General features: G+C 41.0%; 1 protein-coding gene across 4 annotated transcripts in view; it reads right to left on the reverse strand.

The window, feature by feature from the left end:
• TEX2 (testis expressed 2) overlaps positions 1–26,488 on the reverse strand; it is a 50,735-nt gene that overhangs the window by 13,947 nt on the left and 10,300 nt on the right. For all 4 annotated transcript variants that reach the window (XM_054083062.1, XM_054083060.1, XM_054083059.1 and 1 more), the window contains exons 2-6: positions 9,647–11,301; positions 4,757–4,957; positions 4,278–4,608; positions 2,910–3,157; positions 387–536 (exon numbers count right to left, since the gene is read on the reverse strand). In XM_054083062.1, coding sequence (XP_053939037.1) covers positions 387–536; positions 2,910–3,157; positions 4,278–4,608; positions 4,757–4,957; positions 9,647–11,275 — 2,559 coding nt within the window. In that variant the 5' untranslated portion in view covers positions 11,276–11,301. The remainder of the gene's footprint in view (positions 1–386; positions 537–2,909; positions 3,158–4,277; positions 4,609–4,756; positions 4,958–9,646; positions 11,302–26,488) is intronic.

Here is a 26,488-nt window from a genome sequence, read left to right on the forward strand (position 1 = left end):
AGGAGAACATCAGAATTGTGGTGCCCTGATCTCCTCCATCTGAAAGGCAATATACTATTTCCCAAAGCGGATTTCAGAACTTACAAGCAGTTCTATTTATCCCCAGAGTAAACACAATAATACTTCTACTTTTTACATAAAAACTTCGGACACAAATAGTTAATCCAGTTGTAGTTCATTTGAAACTGAAGCAGCAAAATTAACGTGCTGAGATCCTACTGTGAAATGGATAATAAAGCTGAACTGGAACTCTGCATCACATTTATTGACTTGTTTTTTACATACAAGTATGACTTAAGTGTTTCTTCTACTGTTTTAGAACTCAAACATTATGTATTTGTTTTCCTCCAAAAGGAATGTGTAATGAGACTCTCCAGATTAGTTACCTTTATTTTGCTAAGTTTCATCTGGATCTTCTTTGACACTAGATCAGACCAATACTTTTCTCCTAAAAAATCCCAAAATATTCTTCCAAGCAAAGCATTCACCCAGGCCTCCTGTTCTTCTTTTTCAGGTTCCACTTGGGCATCTGGCAACTGAAAACACAGAGCAGGTCATTCAGTAAATTCTATAAACTAAGGCCAGAAAAGGCCTCATTTACACTGGGAAGTTCAGCGTTACAGCCCATGTTAACTAAGAGCGCTGCATGTTCAGCACAGACAGCAGCTTTACAACCACATCAGCTGGCCTGACATGAGCTTGCTTGTCATCATCCTGACGTGCAACAGAGTGAATGAGCCCACACAGCTACAGATTCACCTCTGGCAATGAAATGAGAAAGCTGTATGTAATTTAACCTCTGGCAGAAAAAGCAAATAAGCCCAGAGTGGGCAGACTTAAAAATGTGTCTGTAGCAGAGACACTCTCTTCCCAACAGGATCTAGAAGAGCTCCACTCTTCTGTTGTTTTATAAAAGAAATAGGGAAGCAAGATGCAATCTTGCATCCTTAAATCCAGTTTTGAAACACCACAAATAGATGATAAACAAATGCAGTGCAGGGAAACAAATTCTTCCTTCCAGTGTCTGTATATGGCATTCAGCAAACCTTATCATTCCCTCTTGCTGCATTACAGATTTTTGTCTCCAGTCCGAAAGATTGTGTCTTGGTCTCCAAACGCTTGGAGATATATGTTCAGATGTTGCATCACTGACTATAGACATGAAAGCAAAGGCAGCTGAAATAATTTTCGGTGTGTACATGCTATCTATGCGTTTCACTAAAACCAGGTGGTTTCCACGAAGGAAAGACAACATACTTAACGTCTCTCAACTGCCTGCAATGAAAGGAAAATCTGCCTTTCATTATTACAGGCAGAAATTCTGAAGCCAGCAAAAAAAGCAGTGCTTTCTAAGAGGAGCCGGGTAGCTGCTACAGTTCTGAACATCATTTCTTGGCAGCGACTGCTCCCGACGGCTGCAGCCTCGCGCAGGCAGAATTGCTGGGTTAGTAGCTTCGGCTGTGACGCAAGTTTCCTGCCAGCGCTGCTGATCTATTTATAGAACAATTTCTGACACGTGCCAGATTCAGCAGCGAATTCATCACTGCATCATGGGTTGTCAGGGGCTAGAATATCTTTTTTTTCCTGGGAGAACACACGATGTGTTTATTTGTATGCTGTACCACGGCCGCCTGCTCCTCTCTGGACAGTGTATGAAAGTCTGACAACAAAGCAGCATGACATTAATTACATGTTTGAAATGAATGGTATCACTTAACATTAAGGATCCATTTATTAGGAGCGTCATACTTAATATTAAAGTTCTGTTTATTAAAAGTGATTCAAATGCAGCCCAAGAGACCAGAGGATTAGTGTCGGAGCCAGAGACACTGCTCGCTGCTACGTACTACACAACACTAATACATCAGCCATTTAATATTGCTTTACAAGACATTTCAAAAATGGAAACCACACAAACCATCCACCCATGCTTTGTGCCCTTTTGAGCAAGGTCATCCAAATCAAGCTGTAGCCTATACAAGAGCCAATCCCACTTCTGTCCCCTAATCAACCCAAGCAGCAGGAACACTGCAGTAAAAACTGTCCCACTGTCACCAAAGCCACAGCCCGAGGACCATCAGTACATACTAAAGGCAAAGGCCTAACCCTGCCCACGGCAACAAGGCCAGGATATCATTCTTGAGAAGAACTGAAGAGGTTAAGCGCTTTCTGAAACACATAACAGAAAAAAAAGTGTTCAAGTCCAGGACAGAAAAACACTGCCTCGTGTGATTCAGAGCGGATGAAAGAAGCCAAATGTGGAGCTGAAAACAGATTTATAGTGTAATAGCTGCACTGAGTAACTGCTACGAACAGTATCCAGCTTTTATTCGTGCTACATGACAATTCTGCCCCAATCAGGTGCTCAGATGCACTATGGGATGGAGGCAGCCTTCAGCTCCCCACAATCAGTAGAAAATGAATATTAATATTACTACCAAATACTAAAAATTCCACTTAAATTGCTTCAACAAGCCAGGTCCTCAAAAATACAATTTTAGTTCAACCTGCTTTAGAATAAATACACAAAAATTGAACTTTTGTTACTATTCTGTTTTGCAGAATTGTGATTTCTTTGTTTCAATCAAACATAAGAAGTTCTTTAGGGACCAGGGGTTTTCAGGACACACCCGTGCATTCCTAATGAACAGTATCTACAGACTTATTGCCTTCAGCTGTACAAGCTCTTAGGTACAAAACACTGCAAAAGCCACAAAACGAGACATTCTTAGGAGATTAGAAATCAAACTAAATCAACGAAAAACCACACTGACTTTACAAAAAGTTTAGGTCCAACCTGTAATTAAAGAAATGATTTTTTCTTCCTACATAGATGATTTTTAAAGTAGTAGTTAACAAGATAAAATATATCACCACCTCTGATGCATCTCTTTGGGGAGAAGTATTACCTTTTTCACAGCTGTAGGGCTGCTGTCTGCACTGAGGACCGGACTACCTGAAGGGCTTTTCTTTTCCTGTGGAACACACTTTGCCATATAAATATTGTAGTCCAGAAGCATCTTCTGCCGCACGTTGCCAGCCAGATCCTTATGCTTTGGCTGGGATGCAATTTCTTCTGCACTCCCCTTGCTGCTGCTTCGGCTGTGTGTGAGAACTCCAGATTGACTATCACTTCTACTGTGTGTTGGCAAGATCCCTAAATCAAAAAGAATAATACCTGTTTAACAGAAAAGGAACCTGACAGTCAAACAGCAGAGTGTACCATCAAACACGAGAACATAATTAGCTTGTAAATTTAATTTATTCTGAAAAAAAGATCATTCGGAACAGCAACTTCTCATTTTGAGGGGTAAAAGTCAATTCCACTACTGTATGCTTAGGTGGTCCTAAACCCAAATTAGTCAATATTTGGTATGATTCAGCAGCCAGCACGATGTGTGACTGGAAAATTCAGCTGATCAAAAGCATATTTAAATATGGACAGTCACATATGTACAACATATGGCAGAATTCCCAATGGCTAAAATAAAAGTCAGGCGATTCAAACGTGCATATAACGAAACGGGTTTTTTTCAATTTAATAAGACTGTTACAATTAAAAGGACTGACAAACCCTTGTAACTATTAGAATTTTAATTAGCCATTAATTTTGCATTTGCATTTCAAGAAGTTATGTGCCAAAAATAATGATGGTAACCAATTTTTAAAAGCTTCATGGAGAATAAAGACAGAAAAACATGAGTCATCCAGATTTAAAATTATATCTGAGGATGGTTTAAAACTAATATTTCAAACACTTGTTCAATACCGTAGACTAACATGTTTGGTGGTTCAGATATATCTATTAACACAGGACTTTTTATTTAAGCAGAAAAATGTTTTCTTGCGACATTAACCCATAAGAAAGCTCTATTGTTTTTACAGTAGTCTAGAGTGGAAGGAAGGAGGAGGAAGAACAAATAATAGGATTGAGTCTAATACTGCAAACATTGACATCAATTCCAATAGTGCAGAGAAAAAAAAGATTGATCAATTCATCCTTACAAACATTACCAGTGTTATGTTACAGCATACTCACACAAAACAGGCTAAAAATAGTTAGAATAGTTGAGGGCATATTGCCAAGTATACAGCCAAGAGAGGAAAAAGCAGGGTGGGAATGTGGGAATCAGAGGCCAAGATAAGGAGCAGCAGAGTGCCTTAGCATTATTTGCCTGCAAAGATCATTACAGTTGCTATAACTACCACTGGGAAAAACATAAATTTGATCTGTTTCTTTTAATAGACATTTTTACTAGAACACAAAATTGGAATACCTGGCTTGCTCCCACATAAACTGGATGGCTTCTTCGCTTCGGATTTCTGCTTGGATGCAAGAAGGAACCTTCTGAACCATTCCTCCTTCTCCCTGCCTGTCCTTCCAAAGAGATAAAGCACTTGATCCTTTTGGCTAGTGTACTTTGCACCATCCTTCTTGGATTCTTCATTGTTCAAGTCCACTTTTTCAGCAGATAACTTTTCTTCTGTATTGTCCTTATCAGCCTGGGCCTTAGCCATAAAGTCATCCTGTCTAGCGAGTTCAATGCAAATAGGATATTTCTTATTCCAAATACGTTTTCGTGCCAGACTCTTAGGGACCAGGGAAATCTGAAGAATAAACGAAAAGGTTAAACTAACTTATTTTTCATTTATATATCCTCTGTTTCTGTAGCCATGTAAAGAACACAGGAACACGAGAGATACGGACACTACATTGGACTGTTGTTAAACTCAGGCCTAAGTGAAGCACACTCACCTTGCTCTCTGTAAGCTCATAGATTTTCTGGCTGACATACGTGACTTCAGGCTTCGGCTCGTTGTACACAGCCCTCCTAGAAATATTTTTATTGGGTTTTGAAAGCCTTAAGGTGCTTCCCTCGAGTCGCACATAGACAGAGTGAGTCAACGTAGCATGGTATGTTTCTGGATCATAATTATAGATTTCATTCATCCATCCCTAGAGAAGAAAACACTTGTTAACAGGCTTTTAAGCTGATGGAAAACCAAGTACAGTTCCACATCAAAGTTTTTAATAAATACCCAAGCTTTTGCCAAAGTTGTGTCACTTATTGTACAAATACAACAAAGCAGAGAACACCCTCAATGAGGCAGCACCAAAGTGACAGAGCACGAGATGAGGATTTTCATGAGAAAATAATTTTGTCCATGTAGCGCAGTGTTCTCCCACCTCATCTTCATCGAACGCCGCAAGGTCTGCCGAAGCAGGCTGGCTGGGGCGAGCAGAAGGCAGGTGGTGAGGACACGCCGCAGAGCTGCCCGCCTGCTTCCAGCACGGGCATTTTAATCACCAACAGCCCAGGCAGAGCAAACAGTCTGTCTGCTCATAGACAGCCCTGACATTTTAATCACCAACAATTAAAGACTGAGTGGAAGACCACAATGGAGTTTGTTTTAACACACCATCACTGTTTAACATCGTTTAACACATTGTGTAACTGCCCACTTACAGCACAGGAGTCCCACGCTCTACGATTAAATTCCATTCCTTCCTGCCAGTGAAAGAAACAGAAAACAAACCAACCAGCTCTGCTGTAACAAGCCCATAGGCGCTGCCCCTAACCACCGGCGTTATGCTGCTCCTCTAACATCTGCTTACAGAAAATAAGAGATGATAAATGAGGCAGAAGACAAGCCAGAGTACTCATTGAAGGGGGACACGTTTTCCTTTTCTTAACCTGCCTTGCAACATGCTTTGGTAATTACTTCTACCTGCACATCAAAACCTTAATTTGGCATACTTGATATTCATTAGTGTCAACAGAAAGCAAAGGAGAGGAACTTAAAAACTAGTACCCTGGAGCACAGAATGGCACCTTTACAAATACCTAAGTGAGCGCAGTCGGGGAAAGCACCTGCGTCTGGGACATGGGGCGAGCTGAGCGAGCATCCCTAGTGTTCTTCAAAACAAAAAGTTCTAACTGCTTTATGCAAAACATTCCAGAAATTACAGCAATATTTTAACTTATAAAAGAAGTTTCCACCCACACATAGAAACAAAAATTATTCTAATGCTCATTTACTTCAGTGCCATATGATTTTTCCAAGTAGACAACACAGACCTTCTCAGGTTCCATAGTAACAGTGATATCTATATTTTGCTTACTCCAACACCTAGCTCCATTTTCACTATAAACCCTGAAAAACCTAGATAAATTAGCATTTCTTTTATGTTCAGGAAAGATTAATTCATTCGTCTTTGCTTGGCTGCAAAGCAGACTACCTCTTTATTAGCAAAAATATCTAGACCAACACAGCCTCTTTGAAGCAGCTCTGTGTTCGGGTTTTTTTTAGCTTATAGTGGGTTACACCACATAGAAATTCAACACATAAGGAAGAGTCTTCTATAAACCAAGGTTCTGCACAGTAAGGTGGTTGTATGTTTGGGTATATTCCATATTTCCTTCCTAGAAATTATTAAGCCAAGACATCTTTGAGCAGATAGCAATTAATTTTCAGCCAGGAACTCCAGCTGGACTTCTTGAAGCACAAAGACATCACATGAGTTGCCTAAAGCCACCGCGAGCCATTGATTCTGTGTAGAACTGGAATATCCATATGGCCCACAGATCTCTGGAGAGATTCCCACCTGCCTCCCAGATTGGATTTCTGAGCTATTTCTAGCGCAGACACCAAAGTCTGGAGCCTGCCGCCAGGCAAACATACAGACAAAAATGTGCTGCCTCAAATGTTTATCGCCTTCTCCTGCAAGGCAGTCCAGCCAAAGACCACACAAGCTGGCACAAAGAGAAAGGGACACTTGGAAAGTTGATGTGTATATAGAGTTTAGCCACACCAGCCCTCGTAACTCTAACAAGCTACAGTGTTCTTTGCAGTAGGAGGATTGTAAACCTCTTGGTACGTGTGGTACCCAAAAAGGAAGGATGTCCTGGAGTACTTCTCAAGTTTCCTTAACATCTTGCTCGAGATGGAATCGTCTTGAGTTTTCAAGCACCAACACATGAGCTGAATGGAGGCCACGTAGCAATGAAAAACAAGTTGTGATCTACACTTTGTTCTCTTGACTGCCACGTGCCATAGTGAGAAGAAAAAAACAAAATCCATGAATATAGCTTTAAAAGTGAAAAGCTGAGAGTTGAGATGACAAACACCTTCAGACACATATCAGGTGCACAAACTTTGCTATATGTAACCATTTTTGAGAAGGTTATCCAAGAAACCCCAAAATTCACCCAGAAGTTCTTGCATTTTAAGAACAATTTTAGCAGAAATGCTTCCTCCCCAGAAATGCAAAACCAAACTGGAACAGAAGACTCACAGCCTACAGAAACCGTTTTGCAATACTTCTAAACAGAGAAGTTACGTTACCATAACGTGCGAGAAACGGATAAATTTTCCCGAACTACCAAAAAAACAATGGCTTTCCTTGTGTAGGAGAACAGTGACTGCATGATGGGTCTTCTTCATACTAGCAAAGTTCTTAAAATAAGAAATTTAGTAATTCTGGGAGGACAAAGACCATAGTCACACACTACCCTGCAGCTGCTTGCCGTTCACACTGACCCTGTGATCTCCATTTATAACGGTCAGCAGTTGCTCAGGATCCACAGCTGAAATGGAGAGAAAGCTCTGGGGAGACCTTAGAGCAGCCTTCCAGTATTTAAAGGGGGCTACAGGAAAGCTGGGAAGGGGCTCACTATCAGGGAGTGCAGGGACAGGACGAGGAGGAACAGTTTTAAGCTGAAAGAGAGGAGATTTAAGTGTTGAGGCACTGGCACAAGTCGCCCCGAGAAGCTGTGGAAGCCCCATCCCTGGTGGTGTTCAAGACCAAGTCAGATGGGGATTTGAGCAACCTGATCCAGTGGAAGGTGTCCCTGCCCATGCCAGGAGGTTGGAACTGGATGAGCCTTCAAGTCTCTTCCAATCCAAATCATTCTGTAATTCTAAATTGGGAGGAAGTGCTCACCACCAGACAGGTGACTAACCTGGAAAAGTATTGGGTCAGAACATCGCGATAAAAGCCATGCTGCTCAAAGGTCACCGCTACTAACCGAAAGCCTACACGCGTGCTTGCAGGATCTGGGCTGTTTGTTCACAGACGGAGCCGGCTCTCGGAGCGTAGCACGTCGCCTCTGGCACAGCAGCGCTACCAACTCCGCAGCCCGCTGGGAACACACGGAGCTGAACACAGCACAGCATAAAATGGCTTTAAAAGGCCCACACTGGTTTTCTTTCCCTCTTTCATGACCCTGGGCTGCAAATTTTTTATTTAAATTCCAGTTTAGCAGAACTAATTCATGCGAGTAGGAACGGCAGAGATTAAGCCCCGTAGAGCATCAACTTTTTAATGTTACTTAATTTAAGATCTCAGGTATCTTATGCCTTGACCTGAGAGGGGAGATGGGAGAACTGCAAAAGGTCTTTACAAAGGACGCAGGGCTGGGACCACAGAGCAGGTCTGCAGGTGAAAATAAAAATCATTACTTCTATGACATTTTCAAATACATAAAGGACTCGGCAAGTCAACTTCACAATGCAAGCTCATATTTGGATTATGACTTCCCCCAGACTTTCTTAGTGATATTAACAGATTGATTATTATCTATGATCATTAAAAGAAATAATCAAATGCTCCAGCACTGAAGTTCTTGAAAGACCGTTGATCACTCAGATGGCACCATTGCATTAGTATCCCTCTTCATTACCACCATAATATTTTTCTTGATAAATGAGGAAAAATGTAACGGCAGTTTTTTGAGCACTTATTCATAGTGAATCTAAAGACACAAAAAAGGTCTAAGGTGGGCAGATGCTTTATTGTTTGGAATTCCGCAATTGGGAGAATATTCTTAATTCAGAGAGGGAGATTATGAGAGGCAGGACAGGACAAAGAAGCAGCACAAAGCCAGAGAAGTAACCAGAAGTATGGATCACAACTGGACGTGCCAGATGTATGAAGCGACAACAACTTCCAGTTGTGAACCAGAAGTAGAAATGGGGAAGGGAAAAAAGGGAGGATAAATTTTCTAAGAGCTCTATTTAAAACCCAGCTCTCAGGAACATATTTTACTGAACTGTAATCCACGGTGTACGATAAAATATTCATCAGCACACAGCACCACAGACATCATAATGCATGAGTACGTCTCAATCACCACCCATTCCTCCTCCCATTCTAATTAGCTAATGTTTGGGAATCCACATGCTCTCCAACTATTTATGCCTTACTTAAAACCAACACTTTAGAGTCTGCTTGGACAGACAAGACAGACAAATTACTGTCCAGACAGTAAAATACCCCAGAAAGGAAATACATCTCCCAGGATGCAACTTAAAGCATAAATGTTATTTTACAGGCTAAACTCTGACACTACTTACTTTCAGTAGTTCAGTGGCATCATTTCAAATCCATCAGCAGAATCATTTGCCCTTTTACATTTGAATCAACCCTGTTTGTCTGCTAATCCTTAAGGACATTGAAGGCTTACATATTCTTGGATATTAAAACATTTGTTCCCCACTCCAAAGCCATCTGACCCTAAAATAATACTCTATTTACAATGTGGATAGTTCACTTCATTTCCACCTTCCGAATGAAGCTACTTTACTACTTTTACACGAAATAATGCATACAAACACACAAACAAACAAAATGCCGTGACCTCACCTTCAGTATTTCAGGTTCTTTGATGTCTAGAGCTCCTGCATTCCATCGCCTTTTCATACTTCTATGCAATTTGTGATATTCACGAGTACGTGGAGTAAGAACCCAAATCACACAGACAGCTGTCATAAATCCAAGGGCCACTCCAAAGAAAAGTCCGCTTAAGTAGCCAGGGAGAGGGATAATAAAGTAAGCATAGACTAACAGTGTTAAGAAGTATAAAGTTTTCACTGGTACTTGAGGCTGTTGCACACATGGATTATTTTCATCTTCACTACTGAGCAGAGTACCACTTTCCTCAGTCAGCTCCGGATCGAGCACAGTTTCAGTAGGTTTATCACTTTTGCTTTCATCCTCTAGCAAGGTGAAGTCTTCAGAATACAGTTCACAAAATTCCTCATCCTCTCTGCTTGCTAGAGCAGACAAAGAACATTTTTCAAGTACGAGTGAAGTTTTTGAACTCGCGTCCTTTGTGCTTACAGACTGAGAGCTTTTGGTCTCCGTCTCTTTCGCATGTTCCTCAGCCGCTTTTGACTGACCGTTCTTGTTCAGGGCAGAGTCACTTCCATAGAAATCCCCTTCGGAATCACATTCCTCTTCCTTAATGCTGTAGTTGTTATTGCTTTCCAAATGGCCATTCAAACTGGAAAGGTTTGAGAGTTCTGAAGCACTTGAAGATAAGGCTTTGGGCCTGTGGCTACTACTTTCATCACCCATTATTTTACTGAGCAGCTGAAAAGGCTCATAAATTACTTCAGAAAGGCGTCTTTTAGTATCTTCAATTTTAGCCTCCATTTCAGGTACTTTAAAAAAGGAGCGAGTGTCAGAGGGAGATGTTAATGGAGATGAAGGGGCAGTTTTAGAATCGCCACCTGTAGCTCGAGGTTGAGTGAACTGTTTGAACAGATGCAAGTTCAGTTTCGAGTCGGGTGGCCTGTAAGACACAGCTTCAGACTCTTGTTTGGAAGTGTCTGTAGACAGAGACTTCACTAAGGTTTTCATTAACTGTCTATGTCGCATCGGTGGGGTGGGTTCTTTTGGCTCCACATCTGTTGAAAGGGACTTGACTAAACCCTTACAAGGCTTTGAACTAGAAACTGTGGATGATCCACTAGAGCAGACAACTGATCTGGAAGGGGATGAGGATGGTGAAGACGATAGGCTGGATTTCTGTTCCACAGGTAGTGGCGCAGCTGATGAGCTAATTGTATGACATGAGTGCGATGATGGAGACAGGACTGGTGGCACTGCACTGAATACTTGGGATGTGGAAGGAGAATCCAACAGCTTTACAGTCTCTGCAGTTGGGAGAACTGCAGGCGATGAGGACAGTAGTGATGCAGAGTTGGCCACGGTAAGCGAGGTAGCTGGACCAGAAAAATCATGGCCGGTTTGCTCAAAGCAGAGGTCTTCCTTGGCTTCAAGTGCTGTTACAATGCTTTGGTCATCTAGTTCCTCATCAAGAAATTCCTTAAACTCCTCTTCCTCCTCTTCTTCCTCCTTCCCAAATGCAGAGAAATGAATAGTGATGGTTTCTCGGGAGACAGATCGTTGGACCTGCACTTTTGGTGCTGACTGCTTTGAGGACATTTCACCAGTTTTCTCTGCATGGCTACTGTTCTGACTTGTCATTGCAGGTCCCAGAGATGTCACAGAGTCTGTGAAGAAAATGTAATACTATGTTAAATGCATTTTTTCCCCCTGCAAACACCCTTATTTTCAAGCATTAAGCCAAATAAGAGACAGGTTATATGCAACAGGTCAGTCAGATGAAAATTAAAACACTCCGGACACTCTTAAACTCATCGCATTTAAAGCTGTCTTGGTCAAATGATGGACTGTTACTAAAGAAACTGACCGTAGATTTATTTCATTGCATAAATCATATCTTTAATTTAGTTAATAGCTCCATCACATCTGCTTAACTGCCTCATTCTTAGTACCACTGAATACAAGAGCAGATTAAAAGAAAGACAAGGAGAAAAACACGCTTAGGACAATTGGCCACCATGGACAGGCATACAGCATTACCAGACCCTCTCAGATGATCTTGAGGAAGCTGACACAATTTTAGGTAGGAAAAAAATCCACAACCACAATAAAAACAAGCAGCAGAAGACAGTTATGCTCAAAATCACAGATCTGGGTTACTGTTTGCTAGTTAATGTATTTCCACATAGCACAAATCGGCAATATGAAGATGTGCTGTGCTGTTAAAATTACCTTCAAGTGCTCTGAAATCACAGCTCATCTTTGATGCTACACCTTCCTATCTTCCCCACTAGATGCACTGCTGAATTCCAGAAGCAGTATCCCACTGAAATTCTTCACTCCTAACTCTCAGTTCCTTCTGCATACAATAATTAACGCTTTCTACTTCTTTTAAATAAGGCAAATTTGAAACTCAAAGCAAGGTCAGATATATGTAAAAGACTTCACGTGTGGAACAGCACCTTCTCTTGTATACCTGTTTGAACGGGTCCACAGGAAGTAAAGATTTAAATTGTATTTTATCATGTGTTATCATAGTTTATAGTTGGACTCAATGATCTTAAGGGGTTTTTCCAACCTAAATGATTCCATGATTCTATGTAGTCTTTGTCTTTCCAGGTTCTGCAAGCTATAGACAAATAGTCAGGATATACAATAGTTCAATAATTGCACGCAAAACAAAGGAGAATCGGACAGAACTTAAAATTAAAAGTTATTCCCCTGAATTCCAGGACTAGACACCCTTTGCTAAAGTATTTCGGCAGAATCCCAGTACAGCAAGATGAAGTAGCTTCAAATATTTCAATAACGGACTGTATCAAACTAACTCTTGTCAGAAAGACCCACAGATACAGCTCTGTTTGCGATCTACCTCAGATAACTTACATAGCCAGACAGAATTTATTACTGTTAGCAATTTTTGCTATAAGAACGTCTAAGGACACTTCAGCAGAGACAACTGTTGTTGATCTAGGATCTAGCCACAGTGCTCTTGAACACACCGATCTTTGACCGGATCGATGCGCGCAGGCTGCGTACATGACGGACACACTGACACATCTGCCTTCTACATCAATTGTACCTACGCGTGATTTCAAGCATTTTATCGCTCCATGAGAGTGGGCTCAGCATGTATTTATACAGAGAGGAAACATCACACATTCAAACCAAGGCCCTTGTGCCCATACACGAAGATGGATCAGGAGTTACGAGATAAGCTCTGCCTTTCTGGCTGCGAGACAGAGCTTTATCTTCATTGTCAAGACAGCAAGTTTACCACTTCAGTAACGGAATTATTTTTCAGAAGCTGTTAAAATGTTGTAATCAAACTGTCAAGCTGAATTAATGAGAGGCCTTTGCTGATGTTTAAAGAGCGGTTCAGAAGAATGATTACGTGGCGGTGAAGAAACACGCGCTTCCCAAATGGCTGATATCAGACCGCGTTATCCAGCAAGCCGGTGCCACCTGTTTGTCACCATCTTCCCACTGAAGGTTGCAGCCCTTCATACTTGCTAATGGAGCTGCTCATAGAAACACTTCTAACCTGTCAGTGAAATGAACTCGGTTAAACATCTTAAACCAGCAGACCTTTGCTACCCAGCTTATCATAGAATGCTGGAACAGAAGGAAATATCTGCCTGCAACTTACTCACCACAGTCATCCATTTTATGGCTCTTAAATTGTTGACTAGTTTATTCCTTGCTTCCTCCAGCACTTCTGTGCTTCCCAGTCAGGTCGTACAGAAGGAGCTGGGCTCTATCTTGCCTCATGCAAAACCTCCAGATATTTCATTTCAGTTTTCAGAACCTAATCTACACCTTTCACCTGACACCTAACCATTTTTCCAACAAACTGCTTAAGAGACAAAACTCTACCTCAAGATCAGGTTCTGATACAAGCTTTCATCATGGAACCGTTTCCTTCTGTCCTCCCCAAAGTAGCGGTGTTAAATGGAGAACTGACTCTCAGTGATGGAGGGGTAACCTCCAGCCCACTGAGGATTTGGCAGATCGCTACTTTTCCTTCCACATCTGTGGGTCAAGTAGTTATTGATCCCTACAGTAAGAACTCTGTCATCCAGAAGTTTAGATATGCATTTATCAGTTATATGTGTATGTAACTTGGTTGAGTGTTATAGTTCCTAAGAAAATTGGTCTTTCGTTTCCCTGTTGGATTAGCACACTCGGGATCCACCAGCACACAGAATCCATGCTACCTATGGGCACAGTTCCATTTCAGAATTTAAACAGCAAACTTCCCAATTTTTTTACACAAATGCACCCAAGTTTATTTTGAGGAGGCGAAAAAAAGTACTAGCGTACAAGATACATATCCAACTCTATTTTTATTTCCCTAGTGCTGGGCCATCAGCTATCCCACATCTCTAAATTTTGTGTCATTGTGAAATGGCAAGACTAGCAAAACTTTTGAAAGTACAAAACCCCTACACATTCCACTGAGCCACTACAACACTATACACTAAGGAAGGAAAACAAACAAAAACCAATAAAAAACCCTACACAAGAGCTGCACTTGCATACAACGCTGTTGGCATCAGCCTGAAGTGTCTGATTCTTCCTCTTCTTCTCACTCAGCACCAATTGCGTATCAATAATATTTTTCTCCTGTGTTGCTAGACTAACAACTCTCCCCAGCCCCAAATAACATTTCTAATGTGTCGCTTCCGATTAGCTAAAAATTTGTGGGTATGGTTAGATCTTTAGCACACTACATTTACACTGTGCAGTTAATTACTTTGTGTTTGAACACCAGTTGCTATGTTGCACTAATGCTGTGCTAATTACCTGAAACAGAAGTTTACTTGCACGCCCCAAATGTACCAGAAAAAGATTTTACCACTTACTGAACAAAGATTTTTGTTACGTTGCAATGACCTAGTTAACACAGAAAAGAAGGAAATTTTCGATTAGCCAACATTTGCCTACTCTTAAATATGTTGCTATACCATGAACTATGTCTTATAAAAGCACATTCTGAAATCAGCACCATCAATGCGGCAGCAGCAGAATATTAACACGATGCTTGCACTTTGGCATCCTCACTCATGACTCACAAGATAACTCCGTAGTACCCAATGCCCTCAACACCTGCCCCAAAGTGGTATTTCAGTTGAGGGGATTGGTTTCCAGGAACAACCATTTCCATGTGGGCAAATAATCATTTTTAGCCTTGCTGGAATTTTCTAAATCAACCCTGTTGACAGGCTGCCTTTGCTTCCAGGCAGTTTATGTTTTTCCCAAGCTGCTCAAAGCTGTGTTTTCTATCAAAGTTTCAAACAACAGGTACATAAAAAAAAAACCAGTGTACAAAACAGAAGAAATACTGTAACGCTGCGTACTCAAGAGAGCACCTGTGTTTTGGCCAATATGAGATATTTCATTACAGGTATTCTGAACATCCTTTGGGATCACAACAGGAGCGCGTCCTCTACGTTATTCCAAGCTATAAACAAGGGAAGGAGGCTGCTAGCAAAATAATTCCTTTCCCCGAAGAGTTTGAACATTGGATGCTTTGTAGGGTGGAAAGAGAGAGCTGCCAACTAACTCATTATTGCCACTTCCACTTTGGGCGTGAAGGTTCTGCATCCCCTCGCCCACGTCACAGCAGTTTAGAAGCAATGCCTGGAGGTGAGGATTGTAAAGTGCTACCACAAGAGGAAACAGCAAGCAAACAAGGCACAAAACCCCACTTCTCGCCCAGCCCTGTCCTGCTGAGCTGCGAGGCAGCTCACGGCAGGAGCTGGGAATGCTTTTTTGCCTGGATGAGGACAAATCACCATGCCGTCATCTGTCTGCTTACGAACAGGGACACCCAGGGAGAGACCAGGCGCTCGGCAGCGCTGAGTCAAGTCACACCGCGACACCTTTTGTGAGTGGCACTACAGGAACATCTGCTCCTACCTGCACCAGGAATGACGGCTGGGAGGGTTTACAGAAATAGCCAAGCACGCAGGCGATCCATCCGTTTGTCCAGCAGCACCAACAACCTTCTCCAGAACCACAAGTCTGCTCCCTTGTCCCTGCAACAAGCAGACACAGCCCCATCCTTCACTCAGCCTCAGAAACCACCTCTGTCACAGCACGGAGAGAAAATATGGTGCACCAAAGTGCCTTGACAATCACACTATAAACTTTATAGATAAAACAAAGCCATTATTTTCACACTAATGATTTAGAAAGAGATTCAACCGATGCACAAAGCAGCAAACTAGGAGCTAACTCATAGGATCAGGTAAAAGTTGCATACACTATGCTTATTTTATCCACCCATACATGGCTCAATGCAGCCACATCCACTAATTAAGGGATATTCAGTAAAGCAATTCAATGTCTTTCACAATCATTTGGTTGGAGAAACAGGATAGATTGAGTAACCAAGTTCACACACGTTGCCAACAGCCAACTATTCCACTGCCACTTAATGCACATCGAGGTGGAAAGGTTCACCGTTATCAGTAAAATGAGCAGCAAGGTTCAAAACTTGTCAGAGTATTTTCCCTGCTCGTTGCTACTAAGCACAGACCATAAAAAGTGTTTTCCACAAAACAGAAATTCCTTTCCTGCTGAGTAAAGAAGTCTTACAGGTTACTAATAAGCACCGTAGTACTTTCCCCTGTATCTGCCACTTGCATCAGAAGAACAAGCCCTACATGCTATTCAGGAAGGCACTACTTTGATTATTGATAATGCCATCATTTGATTGCATGCAGATTGCCATCACTGTTCAAAGGGAAAGATGCTTCTAACCAACTACGTCTGTGCTTTCCCCAGTAACCTTTGTGCCATCAGCCTTCCAAGAGGCACCTCCTGCTCTGCTGAGCTGCCCTCACCTCGACAGGGCAACACAGTACTGCTTTTGACTGATGAGGCTCGTTGTTATTTTGGGTTACCGGACAGTGATTTCCAAGCATCAGATTGAAGGCAGATATATGATTCACATTCTAAATCTATCCTTCGTTTGGTAGGAAGAAGTGGTGTATTTGTTTCAGACTACCTTTAGAGCATCCATGCAGTGTGATGGAAGAGCTACAGAAGATCTGGTATTAACATAGGGGAACTCTAATGCGTTAAGCCACTGTTCCCAAAGCAGGCAAGAAGCAAGCGAGAAGTTACCTCATTTGGGAATAGCTGCACACGCCAATGTGAACTGAAAATCACGTCTGCTCTCAGAAATTATAGATTCCACTCGATTTAGACACTTAGCCAGTATCCCCCTTCTAGCACTGCAAGATATGGGAGGACTATTGCTATTCTTTATATTTATTAATAACAGAGCTCTCAGCATGAGACATAACTCCTGTCTTCATTTCAGGTCCTTCAAAATAAAGCACAGTTTTAGTGATCTTTATTGCTTACAGTCTATTTTAGCCATGTTTTAAATCATGGGACATTTACATCTCCAATAATTCCTTAGCACCACTGTACCACAGAATTAGTCTAGAAAGCCCATTCCCATTTAGCCCAGAATGGCCTCGCTGAAGCAGAGATCACAGTCACTGGCTCAGTATCCGTCACAAATTTCATCTCATTCAGCACATTTATATCATAAAAAGAAAAAAAAGGATACAAAACCCCCAAACTTCAACATCCTTTCCTATCCCCATTCAAATTTCTAATCACGACAAATTACATTCCTCTGGCATCTCCACGAGTTAATGTATTCCATGGTTAACACCCACTTTATTCCTTTTACATCCACTAGTCATTACGTTTAAATGAACCACACACAAAGTGTTGGTAATTGCCAGCACACATCGCCTCCTGAAATCTTTGTGTCAGGGATCCAGTTACTCTGAAGACAATACTTCAAAGCTCACTTTCCAACAGGAGTAAGAAGGAAGTTTTACTTCACCTTTCAAGCTTGCACAACTGGATTTCAGATATGGGGCAGCGGGGGAAGAGGAACAAAAAACCTAGTAAAACCTGTTTTAAATTTAAGCACAGAAACAAAGAATGTTTATCAGTATCAAGTACTTTAAAAAGAATGTAGTCCAATGCGTCCAAGACAAGTCAACACTAGGATCACAGCCAAAGTAGATGGTGCCGCTCACTCTGTGCTCTGCACACAGACCTTCCACAGCACCTGCCTCTAACAGAGGTCAACCAGGTTACCACAACTAAGCTGGTTAACAGCTAACATCTCCCCATCGGGAATTCCTTCTGAGCCCCATTAAGAAAGAAAAAAAAAAAATATTATATTTTGTGCAAATGCTTTTAAAGTAAGAATAATCCAAGTTAAATAACCAGTGTCTAGGTGCGCTCAGGGATACTTAAATCTAAGACCCTAAGCAAGATTTTAAAGTATTGTCAATGAGATCATGGGATGTGTCCCTGCTCATGGCAGGGGGGGTGGAAATAGGTGATCTTTAAGGTCCCTTCCAACCCAAACTATTCTATGATTCTATGAGATAATACTTTTAACGCAACCTGTAAACCTACCATAGAGACACATAAGAGGAGTTGTCTACTGAAGCCTACGACTGAAAGGGTAAGTAAACACAATGGCAAATAAGGAATCTTCAAAGTTACTTACAAAATTTTTCTTTTAAAGAGAGGCACTGCTAATAAGGTCCTTAATAGAAGTTTGGATTTACAATGCTTCAAAAATAATCCAATAAAAATTGTTTAATGCTAGCTAAGCGAGTCTATTCTACATTAACATTTTCCCCAAAGACCTAAGAAAGGTCAGCTACCACATTAGTTTCTCTGCCTTCACCAATAAAATATTAATTGTTATTCTTTCCTATTCTCCATGACACATCACTTACAAAAACTTTGTGAAGCTGCACTACAGTTTAATCCTAACAAATGCAAAAAGGTAAGCAGCTAAAGGTTTTCCAGAAACACAGAAAAATGTAACCTCTCCCTATGTAACGCTTTTCTGAAGATTGAAGTGAAGGGATAGAGGTTTATAAGAAATTGAACATCTCCTGTAACAAAGGAAATCATAGAATCATCTGCTGCACTGGAATTCAAAGTATTGGGAATGTTAGCTACAAGTTGAGCCCAAAGACTGCTTCTTATTGCACAGCTCTTCAAGAGCTCAATCAGCGTAACCTTCACTGATACTCGTTTCCCGTTCACACTACGACTGGAAAACCTCCTCAGTACTCCAAGTACTACACGGCAGTAAAGCACTGCAAAAAGAACTGCCGTAGCAGCAAAAAGTGGTTTTTACCATATAGTCAACTCAAATCATCATTTTTCTTCATATTACTCACACTTTCAATAACATATTCCTCTGCCCTTTGCAGCCGATTCAAACTGCCCCCGAGTGCAATTTCATTGAAGGTTTGCTCCCAGTTGGCACAGCGAGAACAAATGAAAATCCTAGCACACTATACTTTCTCCATTCACATGTTTTCCTCCTACTACTGAATTCTTGTTTCTTTGTCATTCGTAATTGCAAGTAGCAACTAACATCTTTTACTCCAAAAACATTCAACGTTAAACCGTTTGAAGGGATCTTTTACTGGTTCCCTAGTGTCTCAATAGAACAAAACAATAACAGAAATCACAACTAAATCCCCTCTCCCCTCCTCCAGCACAGATTTTGGAGATTCAGTGATTTCCTATATCATATATTGCGGTCTTTAAATATATTCATATATTCTTCCACGTAACTAGTTGATGCCATGGAAATTACTCAAAAAAAATGATTTGGTCATGAGTGAGAAGAGAAATGCCGTAGGAAAACAAAGGTTTTCAGACCTAGATCTGAAACGCCTGCAGGAAGGGAATTAGAAATGAACATATTCAAACCAGAGCGCACTCACGCACAGAGGGGCAAACTTTTGTCACAGTCTAAACCCAACTTTTTTCCATTTTTCTGTTCTAAAACTGCTGCCCTACCTGGCTGAAGCACCCTCTCAAGAGTCATTCTGACAAGCCAAAGGGGAGGAAAAACCCTATGTCCATTAGCAATCCCGAGCAATAAATACATACCCGCTGTGTTTGTTTTCTTCTAAAAGGGAGGGGAGAAGAAATCGGAACATGCTGGGGCTGCAGACGTTCTGCATGTCGACAGAAAATGTTTTATTATTACATGATTGTATTTATCCAAAGCTTACACATCAAAAAATTACATCCTATTGGGAAGGTAAATGGTGAGGTAGAATATAAACCCAGCAGCAGTGTAACTCCTCCTCTTATCCCAGTGGAAAGGAAAAAAAAAATCAACTCCTCATTAATCTGATGAAAGATTATCTAAAACCTCTACGGATTAGCCCACAGTCGAAAATGTTGTCCGCACCACAGATTAAATTAAAGGTCACTATAAAATCTTTAGGGGAAATTTTTACTGAGTGACTTATAGAAAAACATGTTTCCAAAATGAAGTAAAATAAGCTGCTTTGACTCTTAAATTAAAATGGGCTTATCAGAGTTGCATTAAGGACTCATTTTTTCCCCTAAGAATTCAAATGCACATCAACAGGTAAAACTGCCTACAGGTAACAAGGGAGTTAATAACTCAAACTCTACGTTTGTGTAAAATGTAGTTAATACATATCATCGACAAAAGAACAGAATCTACAGATTTACACTCCACCCCCCTAAGTATCCAAGATACTTTTTCAGCGGATTTCTAATGATTCATCAACTCTTATATTTCACATGTACAACCTTCATTCTAATTTCATGTTTTGCGAAGGATTAGCACACTAGGTAAAAATAGTGCTTTAAGGTTTTTTTTACACGACACAGTACAAAATTGTGGTTTCTTTATTTCTCAGAGATGTTTTCAGAATTAGAGGAAGGGATATTCTCTGGTTTAACCGAAGAGGACTAATATTTAGAAGTATTTAGGTTCGTACCAAGCACACATTCCTAAGCAGGAAGGTAATAACTCCTAAAAAAATAAAGAGCTACAGAACCATGATGGCCAGTGACGCCACATCTATCTATTTTACTGTCTAAGCGTAATCCAGAGAGTCACAATGGCAGAGCAGGAAAGGCACGTGAGGAGGGAGGGAATCCTTCCACTTGACCTCTCACAGACCAACTCAAGCAGAGTATCTTTGTCTCCACCAGCAGAGTCTTCACAGCTTCACTTACACAAGTCTCAACAGGACTTTTTGCCATTCTCCATTGCCAAGCATCCACCAATGTGCCTTTGTAGGGGTACTGGGAATGGACGGGACACCGTTTCAGCTCCAAGAAACACAGAACTCCCTATAGAACTGTAGATGACTTCACGTGCCAGAGACCTTGGCAGGACCCAGGCACAATACAGTCATTATCCAAGGATTATCTGGTTTCTGATCTTCCTCATCCGCAGGCTCTGGTGGTACTTTTTCAACTCTTGGATCCCCAGGCAGTTGGCAACAACACAAGAACAACTAATAAAAGCACAGCCACTTTCAGAAAGCTTAAGTTGTCCATGGAAGGAGGAATGCTACATCTGCATTTAATATGAACAAAGAATTATTTATACCTGTATAGAAGGTAGTTAACAATTGAAAATTAATTAAGACAGGTACCTGAAGATACATAGCAAGCTATGCCTATTAACATAGGGAACTACCGTTAGAGGGCATGTTGGTTATATTTGCTCACTTCCTTGCATCTCATCTACCAAGGGAAGCAAAAAAAGTGTCTTTGATAAATGCAGAAAATGCATTCCAGATAGAACGGAACAGGATAGCTCAGAAGTTTTTGCAAGCATAACCCCAGAGTGTCCAAAGGACAGAAAAGCTTAGGAAAAGGTCAGTAAATAGGACTTCACAATAAGCAATTCCTTTCATAACTGCAATCGAGTTTGAGAAGTGGTGGGACAAAAGTAATCCAAAAGTAATTCAACCCAAAAGTCAGACTGTGCTGCAAGCTTTCTCAAAAAAATCTTTCCTAACACTTTGGGAAACAGTCTGGCCAAGAGCTCAATGCCATTCACCGAGCAGTCTTGCCTGTCACTGGATTACAGGAAAAATTAACGGAGAAAGGTTATTACCAACATTTCATGCTACCTGGAAACTGTAAAGGCAAGAAACATAAATCAGCACCACATGAACAAAAAGGCTCTTCGTGATCTGATTCTGGAAGGAAATGGCTTATGGACTAGAATTCCAGATTTCTCTGAAACCCCTCAGCAGGTAATCACATTATTTTCTGTTGCAATACTATTAACAAGTTGATAAAAACTTTGCTTTAACTCACCTCACTGAAAACTCATGTTCACACAGCACATTGAACAAATAATATCCTACAGAATCACTAACTTCTTAAAACGGCAACAGCAAAGTCTAAGAACCAAGTTAAAGCAGCTGAAGAATCATACAACCCATCTTCTTCTAGCAAGAAGCGTGTGCACATCATAAACTACTAACAGCTTCTTCTCTGCTTTAAATTCCGTGAACTTCTAATTCATGGAAGGACCCCTAAGTGGTTAATAAAATGTGAAGTCAAGTCCGCAGGAACCTTGTCCTAAGAATGGCAGAAAAACAAAATGTCAAACTTGGAACTGGTGAGTATCAGCCATCTCTCTCTGCTTAAGGCAACATTCACCTCATTCTATCCAGGTTTCTGCTCAGCTCACATGCCTAGAAACTACAAGGCAAAAGGTTCAGCAGCATCGCAGCCTTCCAGCTGGAGGACACCATGCAGTGATGAGGGCAGGAGACCATCCAAGATATTGAAATGTTCCCAAGACTGAAACGGAACCCAGATGGCCCATAACAACCAGAGTCTTCCCTTGCAAAAGACAGTTCTTGTTCATTAGAAAAACAACCAAAACCAAACACAACAAAGAAACACAGTCAAACCTCAACGAGCAGAAATATTAACTGAGGCTCAACTAAAAACATTAGCCCAGGTAACCCAGACTCTCTCAGCTTCCCAACTATCAAGACATAGTGGGTCTTAAGGTTCTTCAGCTTGTCAAAAAGCTTCCAGGTCCTTGCAACTATCATATACGTTTCAGTACAGTCTCTCAAAGGTTCATTTTGCATTCAAGAGTGGTTCAGGCATTTTACAATTAAAAATATTGAACTACGAGAGAGACAGACAAAAAAACTGCTCAAGTGTACAGGGCTGAAGTGACCATAACATTCCCAGTCATTCTATCACTGCATAAATATTTTACAAAATCCACAGAAGTATTAAGGCAAAAGATAGTAGAAATATATGGCAAAATGAATCCATACGCGTGTTCCCATTTAAATACACATTTTCCACATAGTTGGACTTCATGATCCTAGAGGTCTTTTCCAACCTTAACGAGTCTATGATTTACAACTCCAAACGTTTCAAGGTGCAAACTTACTAATTGACAGAGTTGGCAAGAACCTTCCTTGGTTTTTGTTGTCCCGAACACAAAAGAGGTCCCTGCCGAAAACAGGACACTAAAACCAAAGCCACTAGTTGATTTGCATTCCCCTCCATTTCTTGCATCAGACACAGGAGAGAACGATAGTTAATGGATCGGTTTAATACATTAAAGCTTTCTGGTGGTTTGGGTTTTCTTTTCTTTATTTCTAAGAGCAACTGAGGTAACTCCTATTTGTGAGAGCTGTGATACATCTTAATTGCAGCACATGCAAGGTCAATTATAGACTGCCTGACCCTAACAGCTGCTTTAGAGGCTGACTCTGAATCCAACTGAGTCAGAATGTGACAAGCACCTCCCACAACATGTTTTTTCAATCCTACTCACTAAGAAACTATGGCAGGTAGCTACATGAAAGGAAAACGGCTTCACTACCCATCTGAGTTAGCAGGATCATTTTGCAGAAAAGTAGATACACAAAGACACTGCATTTCTCAGAAGAAAAATCAGAGTGCCAGGATGACACAGTGAGGTCGTTACGTACCTTAAAGATTGTTTGTTCACATCCATAAGCAACAAGAATGTGAGTATCTTCCCGGTTCTATTTTTCTCTCTCAAAATGAAGGTACCCTTAACACGCCCAGACAGATAATTTGTCACGTGAATACTCTCAAAAAGCAAACAAAAGTAAGACTGAGAAGAAGACAAACAGTGTTCTCCTCCCCCTTTCTTCAGCTGATGGCTCTGCCTCAACATGGTCTTTCACTGCTTGAAACAGGCCACAAGCCAAAAAGAAAAATATTTTTAAAACATCTCTCCAAAAGGTTTAAGTTCACAGTTTTCTAAAAGTTTCCAATGCTCCTTGAAAATTGTTCTCACTACCTTTGGTGAAAAGTAGTTTCTGAAGATCAATAATGCAGGAAGCACCACAGCCAGACATTCCTCATTCCTTCATAGCTTAAAAGGCAATTATTTGTTCCTACACAATATAATTCACTCATACAGCACGCAGACACAGACACGGGTCCTTATCCCAGTGGAAAGTAGACCTCAAGTTAGACTAAGATGATGGGACAACATCTGTAAATGAAATCACTCCTCCAGGACTCAGAGATGCAGATATTAAGTGTTGATCTGCTACATAGGGAGCTGTGAAACACGCAGGCAGAGCTCACTTTTGCAAATGTTAATCAACGTATCTCTCTCCAAGAATCCCATCTGACAACCCCACAGGCTGAAAAAGAAAAGGTCAGAAGGTGGGTGCCTTGTGGCTCTACGCACCCCAGTTCCCCGGCTGCCTGCCTAATTCACAGCGCAGTATGGAGAAAAGAGCCTAAAAAAAAATTTTCTTCATGAATTTTTAAGAACAACTCCAGATCTACTTTAAATTCAAGTAGTGTTCATGCAAACTCTCTACCGTCGTTCTCCTTTGCAGTCACTCCCCGGTAAAAAAGGGCTAAAATCTTTCTCATCCTATGCTGTTTGGTATTCAATAACCAGGTACCCTCAGTGGTGTTTGTCCACTTTTTTGGCACTGGAGAAGTTCCTCCTGTTGTAGACAGAAATCCCATCTATTGCCTCAATTACTTGATAAACAGGTAAGAACAAATGCGCTCCACTGTACGTGGGTTACACTTTGTTCATACATAGGCACAGAAAGAGAAGTGTCATTAAAATAGCTTCAAGGAAATGAATTTTAGGTCATCAATTTTAAGGTCTTGATTTGCTGGGAGATAAAAGAGCAGCAAAACCCACCAGATGGATTCAAAAGGGCAAAGGGAAATAAGTGTCTTTGAGCTATATCCTGCCTCGCTTCATTACAGTGTTATGCAGGGAACACTAATTTCAGACATATGGCAATGTTCTTACACGCATGCTTAATAAATCCACCATGCATTTGTTTATCAAACAGTCAAGCAGCTACACAAGCTCTAAATTACACACACTTAATAGGTGTTCGAGTGTGTATGTACTCACGTCCTCATTCATCACTACACATCAAGGGGTGGCTGCTTAGCGATGCCTTTAATTGCCGAGAGGTCAGAGCAGAGAAGCCAAGCATGGGTGGCAGTTACAGTTGCCTTCCAGGATGAGGTGACACACAAGGGTGACTGAAGTGCAAGGAAGCTCCACCTAAGGAGCCATCTACTCTCGTGCTATTTACAATGAAGGTGTTAAATTCAATGCTGGTTGCTCTTTTGGGGAAACAAAAAATCAATACAAGTGGAAATCTGGACATGGGATGGAAACCTCCTCACCACGTCGCAAGTCAAGCTCGTCTATTAAACCACAGAACAGCCTCTACATCCCCTCAACGGTTCTCTGGAGCTCCATGAAGGAGTCAGAAGCGTGATCATAACAATGCCTTCTTTAACAGTCTGAAACAGGACCAGAACACACAATTCAGCATTTATCTGGCTTGGGGCACTGGAGGAGGAAGCCTGAAAAACCACTGTTCATGCCATACTCTTTTATGACTAAAAAGGAATCTGCAGGACAGCCAACCCATAGTAGTTTTCACTGGTGAATAAATACACTGCTTAGGGCATCTGGATTCAAGCAGCAGATTAAAATACATTTATATACAAGAAAGTAAAGTACTAAAACAACACTCCTGGTGCAGCACAGTGAATTTACTCATTTCTGTCACTTTAATTGTGGAGTTTTAGCTTGACAGAAAAATAATTATCTAGCTACCACATTTAAATTCTGGCCAACAGAAATGAAGCTGAAAAGTTGCCCCAACTCATCAGAGGAGCCAGGGTTCATAAAGGCTGATCAAGACTCAAAACCAACTACCAATCCACATCTCAAAGCTGCATGACAAAAGAAATGGAGATCTGTACAACCAAATATTTACGCTTCTAAATACACACACCTCTAAATGAATGTTTTCAGGCAATCACAGAGTTTCCTACAACTGTTGGGCAGGGATCTGTAGCTTGCCTGTAACCTCTAGACAGCGTTATGGCATCTTGAAAACTCAGTCTGTTGTCATAAAGGGAATAACTACTGGAATTGCCAAACAGGAGATAGTTTGCATGCACAGCTGGTCCTTTCTCCAACGACATCTTTTGTTATTCACTAAAATAACAGATAAACAGTAGCAATTTTTTCCATAAAAACACTTTTGTAAACTTGTCATGCATTTGCTCAGAACGTTTATTAAAGACCTAGGAAAGCTTTTATTAACAAGCACATTTTTGAGCTGACAGACGTTTGGGTTTATCTCCCCCTTAGTTCTTGCCCCTTCTGCCAATGCATTTGTTTAGTACTTCAAGTCAAGTTGAAAAGGAAGACGTGTGAAAGCAATTAGACAAAGGAACTGCTGCTGAGAAGGTCTTACAAAGATAAGCCTTATCAAACTTCACAGCCATTACAAACAAGAGAAGTATGGGTCACTTTCATTTACCATCAAAACACATTTATTTATGCGTTAAACCCAAAACGCTACACAAGACTATTGGGAAAGAAAGTGAAGCCCCGTTAGGCAACAGAAATGACAGATAACGTTTTGGGCAGGATGGAAATACCCAGCTTGGAAGGCATCCAGAGCAGAAATCTTCACCTTG

Source organism: Cuculus canorus, chromosome 18 (genome assembly GCF_017976375.1).
Source record: "Cuculus canorus isolate bCucCan1 chromosome 18, bCucCan1.pri, whole genome shotgun sequence".
In the NCBI taxonomy this organism is placed as follows: domain Eukaryota; kingdom Metazoa; phylum Chordata; class Aves; order Cuculiformes; family Cuculidae; genus Cuculus; species Cuculus canorus.